The sequence below is a fragment of the Chrysemys picta genome, chromosome 9 (genome assembly GCF_011386835.1).
Source record: "Chrysemys picta bellii isolate R12L10 chromosome 9, ASM1138683v2, whole genome shotgun sequence".
NCBI classification, from domain to species: domain Eukaryota; kingdom Metazoa; phylum Chordata; order Testudines; family Emydidae; genus Chrysemys; species Chrysemys picta.
The window spans coordinates 27502446-27520910 of NC_088799.1; the positions used below are offsets into that span (position 1 = coordinate 27502446).

Below are 18465 nucleotides of genomic sequence, written 5' to 3' on the forward strand. Positions count from 1 at the left end.
GCATAATAGATCACAGCTCCCTTGGTGAAAACTCGGTGCTTTCTGTGCCGTTTCACCCACTGGATTGCGCCAGCCATGTTAGCAGTCACGCAGTCCCATGGAGACAGGCAGAGGCGGCCCTCACCCCACCACCCCCGGGCGGTGGAAGGGGGCTCCTACACGTCAGACACGCCAGTGTGGGCCTGCCTCCCCCGGTGGAGTGTTAGCAAATGCCTTCCTCTTCTGCTCGTGCAACTCCTACCCCATTTCCTCGCCCACCCCCGTGTCTCCTCTTCCTTCGCCGCCTCGCCGGGCTGATCCGAGAGCACTGCAGCCTGGGCGGCTGGGGCATGCTCAGTAAGAGCCAGGCACTGGGAGCAGAACCCGCCGGGGAGCAGGCTTCGGCGCTACACCCTCTTCCTGCCTCTCTCGCTTGCGTCAGATCAATGTTGCAGACGCTGAGCTGAAGACCCGCGCGTGGCGCGCTCGGCGGTTGGCGGGGCCCCTCTCGGGCTGGTGGCCAAAGCTCCCCTCGGAACGCTGGGACATCTCTCTGGAACGCTGATACACTTTGGAACGTCCGCGGCGTCCAATCGGCTGGTGGCGGCGGCCAGCTCCCGAGAACGGCCCCGGAGCCGGTTTGTTGCGCGGGTCCCGCCGGGTTTCGGTGAGTGGCCACCCAGGTGCCCGCAGTTCGATGGTTGGTTCGGACCGCGATGAGCCGCCCGTCCTCCGCCGGACCCAGTGCTAACAAACCCTGCGGCAAGCAGCAGCACGCCCCGTCCCCCGCTGCTGCCCCCACTGCCGCCGCCACCATCTCGGCTGCCGGCCCCGGCTCCTCCGCGCTACCCGCCGCGGCCGCCGTGATCTCAGGCCCGGGAGGAGGCGGCGGCGGCGGCGGGCCGGTCTCGCCTCAGCACCACGAGCTGACCTCGCTGTTCGAGTGTCCCGTCTGCTTCGACTATGTGCTGCCCCCGATCCTGCAGTGCCAGGCCGGGCATCTGGTGTGCAATCAATGCCGGCAGAAACTGAGCTGCTGCCCCACGTGCCGGGGATCCCTGACCCCAAGCATCAGGAACCTGGCCATGGAGAAAGTGGCCTCGGCTGTCCTCTTCCCCTGTAAGGTAAGAGCATCCTCCAAGCCCCTTTCCTGCTCTGGACGACACGGCCCCAGGGGTGACCGGATGGAGCTAAACTCCTTGCGCCTCTCTTCATCCCCGGACCGGAATGCTGCTGTCACTTCTGTAGCGCGACAAACCAAAGGCTCCTCCAAGAGCTGCCAGTAGGGAGCCCTTAGGGGATCTGCCCTCTCAACTCCCGAGATGTCACAGATTTTTTCGGAGAGGCGAGATCGTGAAAGTTTCGCTTCTCTTTCCAGATTCCAGTCAACAGGAACATTCTGCACCTCCTCGCCATACCAGAGGGAGGCTCCTGTCCTAGTTATTTATATGGCTATTAAACAAATCCCTGCCCCCTTTTCCCAGCAGAAGCAGGAGAAGCTCCCCACATCAGTATGAGCCCGAGGAACCCCAGTAATAGCCTATCACCCCATTCCAGCAGAAACACAGGGGGCTTCCACTCCCAGCTCTGTCAATACTCTTATGGCCTCGTGCTAGGAGCACAGTTCCTTGCAGGAGAAGGGTGGGGGGAACATGAGCAATAAGAGTACAGAGAATATATATCCTATTGTTCTTTGTCTTAAAGATACCGACAGCGTGGCTCTTCTACATACCTGTTTACAAATTAGTGCTGCTGCCTTGCCTTAATCCTGTTTGATAGCCCTGCTGCTACACAGTGGCATTATGCGTAACTACACCATTAAGGCTTAAACAAGCAACTATGAAAAATTACATAAGCATCTAATTTTTAAAAGTAATATCTCACACGCTTAGATTCTTGCAGAGACCTCTTTCACATTGCAGAGGGTTTAGACCATCCTACTGCATATTCTTCATGCAAGATACTGCTTCTTTTGTTGGACAAATGCCCATCTCTAATTAAATCACTGGAAAGAAGTAGGGGGTTAAGGTTTATATAAGTAGGCCTGTGATTTAATTTGGTGACTAAGAGGGACACAATATATTTTAAAAGTCATGATCACTGAATACATTTTATCTTTTTGTTTAGAACACTATTATAATTCCAAGAGAACAGAGAGAAAAAAATCTGTCCTCTCATTTTCAGTTTGCTTACTTTATGCCTATAGACAGCACTTTGGTATTTAATCAGTTTCACATCTTTCCCTGGGCATGGTCCTCTGTAGTTTGTGTGGGTCTCTCTTACAGTAACAAGGGACAGAAAAATATATTTTAAAAAATAGGTAATTTGATAGACCAAGGGAATCGGACAGACGTAGTACCTGAGACTACTGTTCACTCACTTCTATAATTGATTAGATTTCAAATTGACAGTGCCCTTTTAAATAAAGTGTTGATCACTCCTCCAAGCACAATAAGCCCCAAAGAATACACCTACCCCGATATAACGCGACCCGATATAACATGAATTCGGATATAACGTGGTAAAGCAGCGCTCTGGAGGGGCGGGGCTGCGCACTCCGGCGGATCAAAGCAAGTTCGATATAACGCAGTTTCACCTATAACGCGGTAAGACTTTTTGGCTCCCGAGGACAGCGTTCTATCGGGGTAGAGATGTATTTAGAGAAGTTTCATTTGAATTTAAGAGCTTTGATTTTCTTTGATGTGGCTGTTCATTGAAAGTAGATTGTGTGAAATATATCTTAAAATATTTCCTTATGGAAATAAGCACACAAGGCATACGATATAGATTCTTGCTACACCTAGCAGAACTTTGATTTTTACAAACAACCCCAGATCCTGCCGTTAGGCTGCACGCAAGCTCAGGAGTTCATATTATCACATCTACGTGAAGAACTGGGGCAATAGGAAATATTACAAAAGGAATAGATTGTTTTACTCCATTGTGTTAATCTAGAGGCTTGACTGGAGTTGATGCTTATAGTGAATTTTCCTTCTGGTTGGAAAAAGTGACAGCAGGTCATAATGGCTGTTCATTTTCCACCACCTTGTATGTCCTGTGGTCTACAGCTAAGAGTATTTTTGTTCACTCCGATTTTCCAAATTGAGGCTTGTCCTTAAAACTCCAGTTTGTTTTACATATTCCTTTGTAAGTATTTTTTTTTCTCATGCCCTGCCACTATTTAAGGTTCTGTAGTTTTAGTTTGCAGGGTCACATGACACTACCAGCCAACAGCAGCACTCCAGAAGTGATATTTACCCCAGTTCCTAGTGTCTGTCATCATCTGTTTTTTAAAACATTTTATTCTTACCTAGAATTCTTACTCATTGTGCTCAAATTCTAATGCATAATATGTCCAATCTAAAGTATCCCACCCACCCTTCAAAAAAGTGAGAGCTCTTTTAGACAAGGACCTGGGACTTGATAGCAAGGTACATAAATAAGTGTTACTGATGATGTTTTCTTTCACTAGAGGAGTTAAGTCAATGCTGGGTGGAAAGTCACTAATTCCTGTTCCACCTATGCACTGGTCTCAGTGTAAAATCTAAGGTGGATTCTATGATCACACTCTGTTAGGGTATTCTTAAATCCTGGTTGGGAACATTGAGGGGATATCGCCAGAACATTAGCTGTTACAGCATAAAAGTTGCCTTGTGCTGAGAAGTCTTTCAGGCCAGGTCAGACCCTTCTCTTGGCCAGTGTCTTGCCAGTCAATTCCAAAAAGCTATTAACCAGCTAGAGAAGCTGTGAGGAAGTTGGGATTTTCTGTAATATTTTTATGAAACACATGTGTACTTTGCATTGCTACCCAGAGGAGGAAAAAGAGTTAAGCCAGCTCTTGGGAGCAGCACACAGGACATGAGGTGTGGGTGTTACCTCTCTGTCTGGGCTGCAATGAATAGAGTTGTTGAGGAACTGGTTGGAACCTGCTGAAAGCAACCCCTATTAATGCAGAGTCCAAAAGAGACAATGGAAAGCCTCAGGGGCTGGAACATTGACACCTAGGAAACAATGACCAAGAGGAAGGTGGTTTTCTCCCCACCTCTCAGCAGGGAAGCTGAGCAGAGACCCCAGCTTGAGAACAAAGAACTGATCTGGGACAGGCAGGAGTTAAAGGATTGGCTTCTGGAAGAGGCTGGCTGCTCTCACCTGGGTGAACAAAGAGAGAGAGAGCCTGAGGCCTGGTCCCCACTAAGCCCCCACTTCGGACTAAGGTACGCAAATTCAGCTACGTTAATAACGTAGCTGAATTCGAAGTACCTTAGTCCGAACTTACCGCGGGTCCAGACGCGGCAGGGAGGCTCCCCTGTCGATGCCGCATACTCCTCTCGCCGACCTGGAGTACCGGCGTCGACGGCGAGCACTTCTGGGATCGATCCGGGATCGATTTATCGCGTCTAAACCAGACTCGATAAATCGATCCCAGAACATCGATTGCCTGCTGCCGGACCCTCCAGTAAGTGTAGTCGTACCCTGAGATGGAATCCATTAGATTAGAGCTTGGCTTTCTCATAGCACTTGTTTGACCAGAATTGACAGAACTTTTCTCTCTCTTTGCTAGCCCAAGCACGTTCAGGTTCTGTGTGTCAAGTGACTAATAAATTGTTACCTTCTTTAGAAATGGGTGCCCATATCACAGCAAATGCTCACTGAGACCATTCCGCCCATAGGGTACAAGCCTCCTGCAGGAGTCTGGCTTGACTAGATTCGTTAAAGGGAGCGACAGAGAGAGACAAATACTCAGTCTTGGAGACCAGGGCCTGTCTCTGTGGAACTGTGTGACCCCGGGGGATTTGGTATGCTTAAGAGTCACTCCCAAGGGACTGGTCATAGGCTAGAGAGCAAAGACCAGACCCTATGAATCCGTGAATGAAGCAAGAATGAATGCATGAGTATTTGATTGTGTGACTGTCTCAGCCAACTGCATTTTTTGGAAATCTAAAGTTGTAATAAACATTACTATTGTTGGATTTCCTTAAAGAATGATTTTAAATTGCCAAGGGGAGATTGATGCGCAAGAGGTATGATAATCAGCACTTAATTGAACTATAGTATAAGTGAATTTACATTAAATTTCATTGCTAGCAACACCCAGAGACATGATGGTTTGCAGTTACGGGGGAATTTCCAGGATTTTTCTGAGATTAATCAAAAACAAACAATGGCAGGTTTGTTTGGCAGTTTGTAGAGGTAGATGCTTTGTTGGTTTTCAATTTAAATAATATTTACTGTGAGCTTTTCTTTCTTTCAAGGCCTCCTGAAGTTGTGGGTCTCTGACTGCTGCTCCATGCAATGCCCCAGTGTACACTAAAGAGGTGACATAATTCTCACAGTGGAACTCCACTGCTGGTAAATGCCCTTTGTAGTACAGTGTATGTACGGCTCTGCTAAGTCTCCAGTTCATATTTTTAAAGCTTTGCAAACAGAACACGCACTGTACTAAGAAGAGAGCACTTACCTGACACTCGATAGGCCAGCTACATGCTTCAGCAGTGTGGAGCGTCATCCATCACCAGCATTAAACGAATTTCACTGAATTTTTTTTAAAATATTGATTATTATCATTCTAGTTTGCAGTAAATTGGATGCAGAATGTGTCTCTCGTTCTTAATATTTGGCACAGTCATCCTACAGTTATGAAGTTAGAGTGTTTTCCGAGGTATCTTAATTCTGTTTTTAAAAGAACTATTTAACCATGGGAATGGGGCATCAGTCACATCTCCTCAGCCAATTTTCTGCAGTCCTTGAGAGAGAGTGGGGGGGGAAGGGGAGAGGGGATGAACAAGCTGTCCTGTCACTAATTATAGTTGACATCTTTAGATTAATTCGGAACTTCACAGTTTTTCATGTAGGCAGATTAAATATTCAAATCTTACTGCATTTTTAAACTTTTTTTTTTTTAAACTTAGTGAACTGTGCTGAAGTACATATCTTTTCCAATATAGGTTTTGGAGATGCAATTCTAATTCAATTATTCTTAAACGTTTAGCTAGAGATCCTTTAACCCTTTACACTTTCAAAGTACCTGACAGACAGCTAAGCCTCACAACAATACAAAAAAGGCTGAAGCCAATAGTGGTTGTGACACCGAATGGTGTTGATTCTCTTCGCTGTTGAAGGTAACTTGATAACAAGACGTGAGAGAGAATGCTTGATAACAGAAGCAGGCCGAACATAATGACCCAGGTTGAACAGAACACTTGTTAAGATCGGTGCTCTGATGAAGGGTGCCATGGGATATTTATGGTCATTAATCTGTATAACCTCTGAAAGCCAGGTCCATAGCTGTATAGTGCCCCATAACAATCTACAAGATTCATTACTGACTCAGAGGGAAGAATGACACCTCCTGAATGAATCATCAGTGCCACTTACTGCAGCATTTCAAGTTCAGTGACAGTCAGTCATTGGTTGGGACACCTATTTAGCTTGTGAACTAGATCACAGGACAAGGTGGGATGAGTTTAGGTGTTTTATTGAGTTTTTAAGAATTTAGGAGTTTGTTTCTCTCTGTTCAGTTTTCAAATGAGAATTAATCTCATGATTGTAATAACATGGACTGTAGAACTAAAACACAGCTTTTCTTTTTAAATCCAATATAGGAAGAAGTTCAGAGAGTCAGATGCCTCGCTGTGATGCATTCTTGGCCTAAAAAGAACAAAACATTCCATGCATTCTTTTCAGATATGCTTGCTTGCCTAGTTTTCATTTTTTTTAAAGTGTCCTGTCTTAATCTTCCATGACAGTATTTCCTAGTTGCCCTTAACGAAATCAGTGCATCACCCCCAAAGCAACTATTCTGATCACAATATTACAGTTCATTTTGTATTGAAACTGACTAGAGGTCCCCATCTAGGTTGAAAACCTGTCTGACAGTAGCCATTGCCAGGTTGGACTTATGCTTTATTATTATTGTATCTAATTTATTTATTGCTGCTTTATGATGATTAAAGGAGGCCTGAAAGGGGTGCGTGAATGTAGGTGTTAAATACTGGAAATGTCAAGGCTTGTCTTTTGTTGTTGGAGAGCATCTTGGATGACTCGGAAATGGGCACAGAAAGCTTTCTGAGACCTTAACTGAAAGTATGACACACACCCCCCCCCCCCCATTTCAAAAATACTTACATGTCTCCTAGCCTCACTGCTAGTGGTAGGAAATACTGATAAGCAATTACAAATCTTGATGAAAACAGCTCCCTCTACTCAGGCTTTCCTTTAATCAAGCCATTTTCTCTATTTTATAGTGATATTTTTAGCAAAGCAAATACATTTAACCAGTTCACTTTACAGGATAAAACAAAAGATGGGCTTGTTGATTCTTTAACCAAGTTCTTTTCTCTCCTGTTCTTTAAATAAAAAGGTGTAACCAATAAAACCTAACAAGATTTAAACAGTCTGAATAAAAAGCACCTCATCTCTTTGAGTCAAGTTTCTCCTCTTTGGTATATCTGTTATTAACCTATCAGTTCTCCAGTTGGCCAGAAGCTCTCAGCAGAGACAAACCCTGACTGACTAATGTAAATAAAACCAAGCAGAATTTTTTTTTTTTTTTGCACCATCTTTAAACATCGTAAAGAAGCAAGAAAATATACACACATGCCCTTCCCCACCCCACTCCGTTTGGCAGCTCAGTTATCTTGCTTTGGATAGGATAACTGGAAACATTAAGTACATGGACTTTAATAGTTTAATTGAAAAAAAAACTTTCCTGCAAACTACTACTAATTGTGAGACAGAGACCATATAAAATAAGGAGTGGAAGGAAACAAGCAGAAATCATCTTACTCTCTGTTGGGCACTTATATCCTTCCCCTCTTCTCTAGAATTGTCTCTGACTTTCACTTTGGTCTATTTCTGGGCAATGAGTCCCAGCAGATCCACTGTTGATCTTCAGTGCAGATGCAGGGCAATTCAATTCACAGGAAGTTTCAACCTAATAGTTTAAGTGCTGTGTCAGTATAAATTTGGGAAGGATGCTAGCTATAGTGATTTGAGTCCACATATTCTGTAAAGTGTTCAATCCTTGCTTGAAACATATATGGATGTGTAGATAGCACAAAGTTAATTACAAAGCTTAACTTTGCATTTTGCATTTCCTCAACTGCAACAGAAGTAAACCATTTTTCCAAAATTCTTCCCAATATTACCTTTGCAATTAACTTATCTTGCTTGGTATGTTCTGACCTGCAGGGCTGCTCTGATACCATTGACACTGACTGGGAAAAGGGAAGGGATGTAGCTTAGATTGGAAGATGAAATAATTGAGGGGAAAAAAGGCATGGGGACTGGATAGGTCAGAGACTTATTTGGTGATGGGATTTGGAGCTTTTCATCTCTGGCTTATGAGTTCAAATGTAGTCTGAGTGACTGAACGCTGTTAAAGCTGATAGTTCAGTTGCCTGTGGGAAATAGGCTGGGACCTGATTCTGCATTTCTTTATGCATCCAAATCTCCTGCAGGAGGCCTGCAGGAAACATAGAATTGGGTCATTGCCATATATATATGCACCAGTTAGTACAGGGTCTGAAGAGCATGCCAGAGGTGGATACAAAAGATGGAGTAGCAAGTAACTACTCCTCTATCTTCCCTAACTGTTGGATAATGGGGAGAGTGCTGGGGTTTTCCCAGGCTGATGTTTCTGCTCTTTGCGTAGGAGCTCCATCCTTCGTCCCAGCCTCTGGCTGGTAGGAATCTGCTAAATTGGAAATCCTACTTCCTACTAGCTGTTGGAAAATAGAAGGAGCTTTCTGCCTCTCACTGATAGAAAAGGGGTGGAAATAGTAAGAATCTCTCTTACTTTCGACTCCTCTCTCAACCTCTCTTTTTTATGTGGGAGAGGGGGTTTCTTTCTTTACCATGAGTAATTTCTGTGCTGCTGCACATAGGTCTCCCAAACAGCAACAAAGTGAAATTAACCGGAGTATTTTCCACTGGCATTTGTCTTCCATGCTTAGAAAGCATCTATTTATTGTTTTTGCAGTGCCCCAAAGTGTACAATAGAGAAAACAGCAAGGTTTATAGGAATAGGGTCATGTGGTTTCTTAGTTATGGCCTTAGTTATGTGCCCATCCGGATGGGTTACAAAGGCTTTTTGAAAATATATATAACATATAATTATCTACTTGCTTCTTATGGACATTATGAAAGAAGTAAGTCTTACAGGACTTAGTGTTAAGTCATTGAAATTTTAAAATACTTACGGAATGCTCTAGGCACGCTTTTCACAACTTGAAAAGCACATCATCCTCTGACTCAAAATCCTCGTTAAAGACATACTAAAATATCCTCTTGCTATCTTTCCTCTTTTAAATAAATATGGAATTGAAATGGTTAGTTGGAGAAAAGTGCTGGTTAGTCAGCGAGGCTTTTTTTTATATGGAGTTAGCTTCTCTTGTGGTCTCAGGTGACTTTGTAATGATGCTGTAGACTGGAGAAAATAAACCTTGTGAACTCACAGCTGTGTGAATGGCTATTAAAATCTAATTAATTACACAGTACTTGTGTGAGATTGCAGTAGTTCAGTTGCTTAGGAAGCTGAAACTTGGCAATGTGGCCTAGCTAACTGAGCAGTGCAATGTGCTTTTTTAGATGAACTCTTTATTCAAAAATTTGCAGTGAAATAATTAGAGTTTTAAATGCTGCTGTTTACTTTGAGCTATAAAACCGCAGTGACTTCATATAATTACACATCAACCAATATTTGTGTCTTCTACAATATTTGAGCATTACCTTTCATAGTATTTCCCAAACAGAACCATTCATTCATGCCTGAGTGATCATTGCTGTGGCCACAGAAATGACACAACCCTGCACTCCTGATAGTGTTAAAACTCACGCTACTCCCTGCTTGTGCTTTAGTTTATGATAGAATTTGCTTCAGATTTATACAGCCACAAACTTAGTCCCCTTGTATTAGCTTTGAGGACTCCACTGGAGGGAATGTCTTGTATACATTTGTAGCAAACTTGCTAATGGGCAACTACATGGAATGGGCCCAGTTACATTTAATACGAATATATATTTGAAAACATTTTAGGATTTCCCCCCCATTGCCACATGAATGGGTTCTTAGCGATGTGAGTAATTTGATTTAAGAATACATTTTGCAAATTAGGAAGGAAATAGATTTCTGTATTTTTCATTATTGCATACTTCCCTGAGACTCCTGGAATATAAGTGGCTTGATTTTTTTTTTTCAGGGATTTTAAACCCACATTTCCCAACATCACTGGGAATGGTGGTGCTTGGCACTTTATGAATTTAGACCACAAGTCCATTAGACATAGAGATGTTGTTTCAAGAAATATGCCAGTTGCAGATGTTGCCTTCCAGCTAACTCTACCACCAGATAATCAGATGCTTCTAAGCCCTCTAAAGACAAGTGTACTCATTACAATAAAACCTGATAAACTCACAGTATTGTGTAATTAACTTTTGACTGGAGAAAAAATTTGAATTTCCCTCTGTGCTTCATGGTTACCTCGCAACTTTGTCAGAAGTTTACATAAACAAGGCAAACTAAGTCTGACTGTTAACATACATAGAAAAAATAATCTTTCATTGGTAGACAAATATGCGACCCTTAATTTTAATTGTCCATACCCAAATAACACATCACATAGGGAGGTAGAATGACAGCTTTCCTAGTCAGGTAAATATGCCAGCTGTTTGGCATTTCATATTTATGTGATGTATATTATTTACTCTCTACCCGGTGATCTAGCACTGATTCTGTGTCCCATGACTTCAAACCTTATTTTAAATCTTTCAAAACTAGAAAGGTAAAACAAGCATTCTCTCACTCTCACGTGTATGGTTGGCTGGTTCTTGCTCACATGCTCAGGGTCTAACTGATAGGCATATGTGGGTGAGGTCAGACAGGAATTTCCACCAGGTCAGATTGGCAGGGATGGGGAGGGGGAGGTTTGCCTTCCTCTGCAGCATGTGGGTATGGGGCACTTGCCAGGATTATCTCAATCATTTTACTGCCATTGTAGGCGTCTCAGGCAGTAGTGCATGTCAGTCCCTTCTATTTTCTCACTGTGGTGCATAGTACTTTAGTGTCCTGTAGGCTGTAATACTTAGGTCTAATTTCAGTTGTTGAGGTAGTGTGGGAGTACGGGGTGGTGTTGGTGGCCTATGATATAGATGACTTGGTGGTCTCTTCTGCCCTTACACTTTATGATTCTGATTTGAATTACTTATTACATTTGCCCAAGAGTCTAACATCAGATTATACTTTCTAATTGTAAGGCACAACAGGTTCTTTTAAGGCTTGCAGGTCACAAGGCTGTGAAAGAAGTAGATGATGTTTTGACATTTTTATTAATAGTTCCAATTCCGCTTTCATTCTTTATCTTTTCCTGAAGGATGTTTATTTTCCTAGTATTTACCCTTCTGATATTTTATTGTTCTCATGTTTTGTTTTTTAATGTGTAGACCTCCCTCCTGTAGTGGCGCCCCTCTGCATTGTTTGCACTGGGCTGAATCGACGTTGATCGTTCTGAATGAAGTTACTCGCTCGGTTTTACATAAAATTGTTTGGCGGCTGCCTAGTTTAACAGTAGCAGAAAATGCAGCTTTGCTAGAGAAGCGGAGGTTTGCCAAGGGTGCTGTAGAGCTAAATGCGTCTAACCTAAGAAGCCTGCTAATTAAGGAAATCATCTGCAAACACTTGGAAGGTGGTAAGGTGATAGGGAACAGCCAGCATGGATTTGTGAAAAACAAATCATGTCAAACCAATCTGATAGCTTTCTTTGATAGGATAACGAGCCTTGTGGATAAGGGTGAAGCGGTGGATGTGGTATACCTAGACTTTAGTAAGGCATTTGATACGGTCTCGCATGATATTCTTATCGATAAACTAGGCAAATACAAATTAGATGGGGCTACTATAAGGTGGGTGCATAACTGGCTGGATAACCGTACTCAGAGAGTTGTTGTTAATGGTTCCCAATCCTGCTGGAAAGGCGTAACGAGTGGGGTACCGCAGGGGTCTGTTTTGGGACCGGCTCTGTTCAATATCTTCATCAACGACTTAGATATTGGCATAGAAAGTACGCTTATTAAGTTTGCGGATGATACCAAACTGGGAGGGATTGCAACTACTTTGGAGGACAGGGTCATAATTCAAAATGATCTGGACAAATTGGAGAAATGGTCTGAGTTAAACAGGATGAAGTTTAACAAAGACAAATGCAAAGTGCTCCACTTAGGAAGGAAAAATCAATTTCACACATACAGAATAGGAAAAGACTGTCTAGGAAGGAGTACGGCAGAAAGGGATCTAGGGGTTATAGTGGACCACAAGCTAAATATGAGTCAACAGTTTGATGCTGTTGCAAAAAAAGCAAACATGATTCTGGGATGCATTAACAGGTGTGTTGTGAGCAAGACACGAGAAGTCATTCTTCCGCTCTACTCTGCTCTGGTTAGGCCTCAGCTGGAGTATTGTGTCCAGTTCTGGGCGCCGCATTTTAAAAAAGATGTGGAGAAATTGGAAAGGGTCCAAAGAAGAGCAACAAGAATGATTAAAGGTCTTGAGAACATGACCTATGAAGGAAGGCTGAAAGAACTGGGTTTGTTTAGTTTGGAAAAGAGAAGACTGAGAGGGGACATGATAGCAGTTTTCAGGTATCTAAAAGGGTGTCATAAGGAGGAGGGAGAGAACTTATTCACCTTATCCTCTAAGGATAGAACCAGAAACAATGGGTTTAAAGTGCAGCAAGGGAGGTCTAGGTTGGACATTAGGAAAAAGTTCCTAACTGTCAGGGTGGTTAAACACTGGAACAAATTGCCTAGGGAGGTTGTGGAATCTCCATCTCTGGAGATATTTAAGAGTAGGTTAGATAAATGTCTATCAGGGATGGTCTAGACAGTATTTGGTCCTGCCATGCGGGCAGGGGACTGGACTCGATGACCTCTCGAGGTCCCTTCCAGTCCTATAATCTATGAATCTATGAAAACAAATGGAAGGTACTGGAGTATACAAGAGACTTTTGGGATTCAGGGCTGTGACACCCTATTTAACAGGCTTTACTCACCTACGGTGAGAAAAATATCATTGTGGGTTGGGCATCGAAATCTATATTTAACTGAATGCTTCACGTGGCAGGGATGAGGTCAGAAGCTAAAGCAGCACTCTCACATACCATATAATTTTGGGCAAGGCTTATCCACATCACCAGAGCTCACACTTTTCAAATACCAACATTCATCAGGAAACTCCTATTTAACCCTTTGGGGGACTGTCCTTAAATGACAAGTAAGAGTGTTATGCCACGAGAGCAGCTTTCCAGCAACAAAGCACAGTGGTTGGGGGCTGTTCAAAGTTGGTTTTTAAAAAACATGGTAAGTGATAGGCTATGTTTTTTAAAAGAAATGTAAAGTACTTACAGCGATGGTTCTTCTAACAAAACCACTGCCCCTTCACTGGTCTTTCTCTAAAATACTGCCTTTTCTGTGCCATGAGCACAAATATAACTGAACTTTAGTTCTCTCTCGCATTCTGTTTTGTTTTAACTTCCAAACAAGTGTGTCACTATCATAAAGACTTATTTGCACCATGAGCCGCAATCAGGTTAAAATCTTTTCCTGGGAAGAATGCTTAGGCTAAAGACTGACTTGTTTCATGTCTGCCTGCACCTATCACTGTGTGTCTGGAACAATCTGCTGTTGTATGCATGCGTGTGCAAACAGCAGTGCAGCAATCCTGACAAATTGCAGCATTTGGCCTCAATTGTGGCTGTGCCCTTTGACGCAAGGACCCCTTCTTTCTGCTGTCACTGTGGTGGTGCAGAACTCATGGCTTGTCTGCTCACTGGGCACACCTAAACAAATCTCTTAGCAGAGGATTAAACAGTGGGGGGAGGGGCGGATACAGTAAATGCAGAGCTTCATTAACTCTTTAGTGACATCTGAAACAGAAGTCTGTGCTCTGGTGTTCTTCCATTATACATGTTAGCAGCATGATAGGTAGAATAACTGAGATGACATTGAATCTAAGCCCTTGTTTCTCAGGCATTTAACCCTCGGAACTGAAATTCCTTTTGCTTGTTCTGACTGAGAAATAGCTGTTTAAAAATAAACATTTGGGAAAATTGCATTTAACCTTGATTTTTTAAAAATTGGTCAGATAATTATTAAGAAACAACCCCTTTTTTACTTGTTTATATCACCAGAAACTCTCTCCAGACTTGTTGGTATTTTTGTATTTGGTATTTAATTCAGCTTCTAGATGACTGAGTTTGCCATTCTTACACCTAAAGCTGGTAGCTTAGTCCTAGGTCCCATTCCTTGGGAAAGAGACCATGTTTTTTTGTTTTAGTTTGGGTTTTTTGTGCTTCATTTTGGTATCACCTCTTAACTCCAATGATTAGGAAACATTTTGGATAAAGGGTATTGTGTTAAAGATTCAATTCACCTGTCCTGTTAGCATGTAAGATCTTGTAATAAACATCTAAGGTCCTCCATCAAATCTTGACATTCCTGATACTGCTAATAAATAAAAATACCCTTTGGGACCTTCTTTGTATAATGTATAAACAAAGGGTGTAAACCCAATTTAAAAAACAAAACAAATTTTTGCAGGTCCGCATTGACCTTGTTCATTGTGAATCTTCCCTGATCAGCTATTTCTATTCCTTATGCGAAGTTCCTCTTACCATGTGTCTTTGAATGTATGATTTCTAGAGTTCTGATTGCACAGCCAAGTATATTTTTCTCTTCCTTCTGAAGAAAGTGTAACCATTCCCCCTCCACACACACACAAAAACCACCACACGGCACATCAGTGGAAACACTTGATGATACAAAGTCAGGAAACTCCAAGTTGCACTTTTCATGAGGCCCTTACACAAGGGCCAAGTACTGGTTGCTATGAAAACGGTCACCTGACATTTCCTGTGTTGCATATAAACTTAATATATAACATTGTGTATCCCAGCAAAATGACTCAGCTTATTTGGTAGTGGTTGTTTTGGGCTGGTCCCTAAATAGAGACTGGGAATAAAATGATTGTAAATAAATCAGTGCATGAAAAAGATAAGGGATGAGGTTGAGAAAGGAAGTTTGCCTCCCCTGTTATGCTCCCGTCTGAGACATATTAATTAGCCAGGTGGAGAGTGAAAACTCTTGCTTAATCCATTTTCTTTTGAATTATAGATATACATATTGTGGAGGGCTTATAGCTGTCAGTGTAGAAAGTGCTCTGGCTTGTCTCACAGCTGTGACAATGGTGATATTCAGGTTCTTGGCTGAAAGGGAAAAGCTTTCCCATTAAGGGACTGTTGCTGTGTAAGGGTGAAGAAATATGTGCTTTGTTTAAGGAATGTTGAATTTGCTATAAGAATGTAAAGGTGCACTTTCTGGTTTAAAACAAATAAATACATGTCCTTACCTGTGTGGCTCAGGGACTATTAAAACAGAGAGTTTTAAACAAAAATCTCACTTATTAGGCTTTCGCCTTACTTGTATGGTGAAAATAGTCAGTTTCACTCTCTTTGATTCTCATGCAGTGGCTGAGTGAGACTGCAAACATTTAAATTAAAATAAAATCTTTCATTGAATGGGACACAAATTCTAGTAAGGCTGCACTTCCTAAGAGTGTGTTCTAATAGAATATTGGTGTTTATCTAAGGGCTTGCAATTCCCATTGAAAAGCATATGAAGCAGGAATCGATTTGGGAGTAAAATAAAGCTCAGCTCTGAATCCAGAGCACTTAAAAATATATAATGTAAAATTTAGAATGAAATGAGGGCTCTTACTGATTCTGCATTTTGCAGTTCACAGCTGGGAGCTTTAGAACATTAACTCTGGATGTATATCTTGATGGCCTGTGTTTTGTCTCCTTCCAGTACGCCACTACAGGCTGTTCCCTGACACTCCACCATACAGAAAAGCCAGAGCATGAAGACATCTGTGAATACCGTCCCTACTCCTGTCCATGTCCTGGCGCCTCCTGTAAATGGCAGGGCTCTTTGGAAGCCGTGATGTCCCACCTCATGCACGCCCACAAAAGCATTACCACCCTTCAGGGAGAAGACATAGTCTTTCTCGCCACGGACATTAACCTGCCAGGAGCTGTCGACTGGGTCATGATGCAGTCTTGCTTTGGTCACCATTTCATGCTGGTGTTGGAGAAACAGGAGAAGTACGAGGGTCACCAGCAGTTTTTTGCTATTGTGTTGCTCATTGGCACTCGCAAACAAGCAGAGAACTTTGCATACCGACTAGAGCTGAATGGTAACCGGCGCAGGCTGACCTGGGAGGCAACGCCCCGCTCTATTCACGATGGGGTGGCTGCTGCCATCATGAACAGCGACTGTCTAGTTTTCGATACAGCTATAGCACATCTTTTTGCAGACAATGGAAATCTTGGCATCAATGTGACTATTTCTACGTGTTGTCCGTGATTATATCCGTGTCGTAAGTGAAACCGAGGGTTGTCTGGGCATAGTGCTTTACATTCTTAAGGGTTTTTTAAAATGATCTTCAACTATGTCTTCATATATATCTCTTAGGATTCCTAATTTAGCCAACATTTTGTAACAACTTTCTCTGTGGTTTTAAGTCCTGGCTAACCAGACAAGATGAGCGAGTGTCCTGTCAATAATCTGAACAGGAAAAGGGTTTTTTTAGAATTCTTGGATGCTTTTTGAAGATTTTTTACCACTTTTTAAAAACAACAGAGCTTCCATTAGACATATGTCTTTAATAGACTTAAGGGTCTATTTTTCTCTTTGAAGTGCACCCAAAGCTTCCCTTAAGAGGAGTTATCCAAGGGGAAAACAGGCACCTCTTGACTTACTCCCCTGTTGGGCTTTTAAAAAGAGAATAAACAAATAGCTTCAAGTGTGGTACCCATGAGAAGTTATTGTGACTCAGAGAGGAACAAAAGGTACTTTGCTATAGGTTCCCTTGCTGCTCTGATTCCCTCTTCTTTATTTAAAAAAAAAAAAAAGGAAAGAAAAGAAAAAAAAACAGTTATATTGGCTCATTTGCTGTTTCTTTAAAAATGAACCAGGCCTGATCCTGCAAAACGTTGAGCATCTTCTGCTCCCATTCACTTTGTTTAAAGTTGAGTATGTCTGGAACATTTTACAAGGGCCCTGGATCAGGTGCTAATAAAGCAAGAGGCGCATATCTAATAGTTCTCAAACAGCTAGAAGTTGATCATATAGCGGTGCATTCAGGTTGTTTACATATGGCTTCCCCTGGAGACATACTTGATTATTGATATTGTCAGAGACTGATTAGAATAATATAGTGAAAGCTTTATGGCCAGTGTCATGTCATTTGCTATTTAAGTTTTTGTTGCCATATTTACTTTAGTTTTTTAATAAATATTTTGCAAAAACAACATTGTGTGGCATGTTTCATTGATGGAGGTGCCCACATATCATTAAAGTTTAATTGTGTGAATTTATGGTGGCAGCTGTTGTTTTCAAGATGTTTTACTCTCTGTGTATGTAAATTTTCCCTCGTGCTACTGTGAATTGAGACTACATCCTCGCTCTTAACTGTCATTTACATCAACTTTTAATCTGAATCAAATCAAAGGAAAGGATACCACATTATGGCCTGATTCTGTAAGCTCTCCACAGGCAGAACTTCCATAGACATCAGTGAGAGTTCCACATGTAAAAGGTTTGTAGGATTGGGACTACAGTTTTATTATCCAGTTAGGTTATCTAGAGAAAAAACAGAAAATAAGCAGATTTAGGTCTTTACACATGCTGCTTCTTCCTCCAGAAAGGGTCTGAGCTCTAGCAAATCACCTTCTTAGAGAATAGTAGAAATCTGGCTTCCCTCTAATAGCATAGCAGTGTCTGTGACCATATAGGACAATATACTCTGTGCTCCAAAATGGAAGAAGAATCTGATATTCCAGGCCAAATGTTTCCTTCCTTTCGGTGATCTAGTTCATATGGGGAGGGGGGCCCCTGTACAACTTCTTGAGAATGCAAGATTGTACTCCCAAATACTTGCCCGCATTATAATCCACCAGAACCAATAGTAGGAAATGGATTAGTTTGTTTTGTGGTTGAGGGTTTGTGAGATCATGCAAAGAACTCCCTGGAACTATTATCTAATGACACGCTATAGTTCAAGATCCTGTTGGTGGATCTCACTAGCAGAACTCCAATGACTTCCACTGAGTGAAGACCTGATTAACGCTGGTGTCGCAAGATCAGACTTAGGCTTTGGGTCTTCAGAAGGTAATGCCTATGCTCTGCATAGGACCAGTTAATCAAGAATTGTCAAGAGCAATTCACATTCCAATAGCCTAGCAATGCTTACAATGAAAAATGACAAGTTTTCCGAATTTTGCTGCAGAAGGCCTTTCAGTTAAGCATGACAGAATCACAACATTAATTTAACCAGAACTAAAATGTACAGTGAAAACGAAGTCCTGGTTCGTAACAGTATTCATGAATCCTGATTACATTTCCCTAACACTGTAAGTCGCACTGCACAATTCATGT

General features: G+C 42.1%; 1 protein-coding gene and 1 long non-coding RNA gene across 6 annotated transcripts in view; one reads left to right on the forward strand and one right to left on the reverse strand.

The window, feature by feature from the left end:
* On the forward strand, positions 1-17000 carry SIAH2 (siah E3 ubiquitin protein ligase 2). Its single transcript, XM_005286922.5, has 2 exons — positions 1-1103; positions 15835-17000. The coding sequence occupies exons 1-2, from the start codon at positions 696-698 to the stop codon at positions 16390-16392; spliced, it is 966 nt and encodes a 321-aa protein (XP_005286979.2). The 5' UTR covers positions 1-695; the 3' UTR covers positions 16393-17000.
* The window catches only part of LOC103305868 (uncharacterized), a 22762-nt gene continuing 11003 nt past the window's right edge, over positions 6707-18465 (reverse strand). The window contains exons 3-5 of one of the 5 annotated variants that reach the window (XR_010590351.1): positions 17550-17670; positions 14402-14475; positions 6707-8443 (exon numbers count right to left, since the gene is read on the reverse strand). This is a non-coding gene — a long non-coding RNA (uncharacterized LOC103305868). Of the gene's footprint in view, positions 8444-10131; positions 10349-14401; positions 17671-18465 lie in introns of those variants that run through there. The other 4 variants (XR_010590352.1, XR_006175255.2, XR_010590350.1 and 1 more) reach the window with 4 other exon arrangements.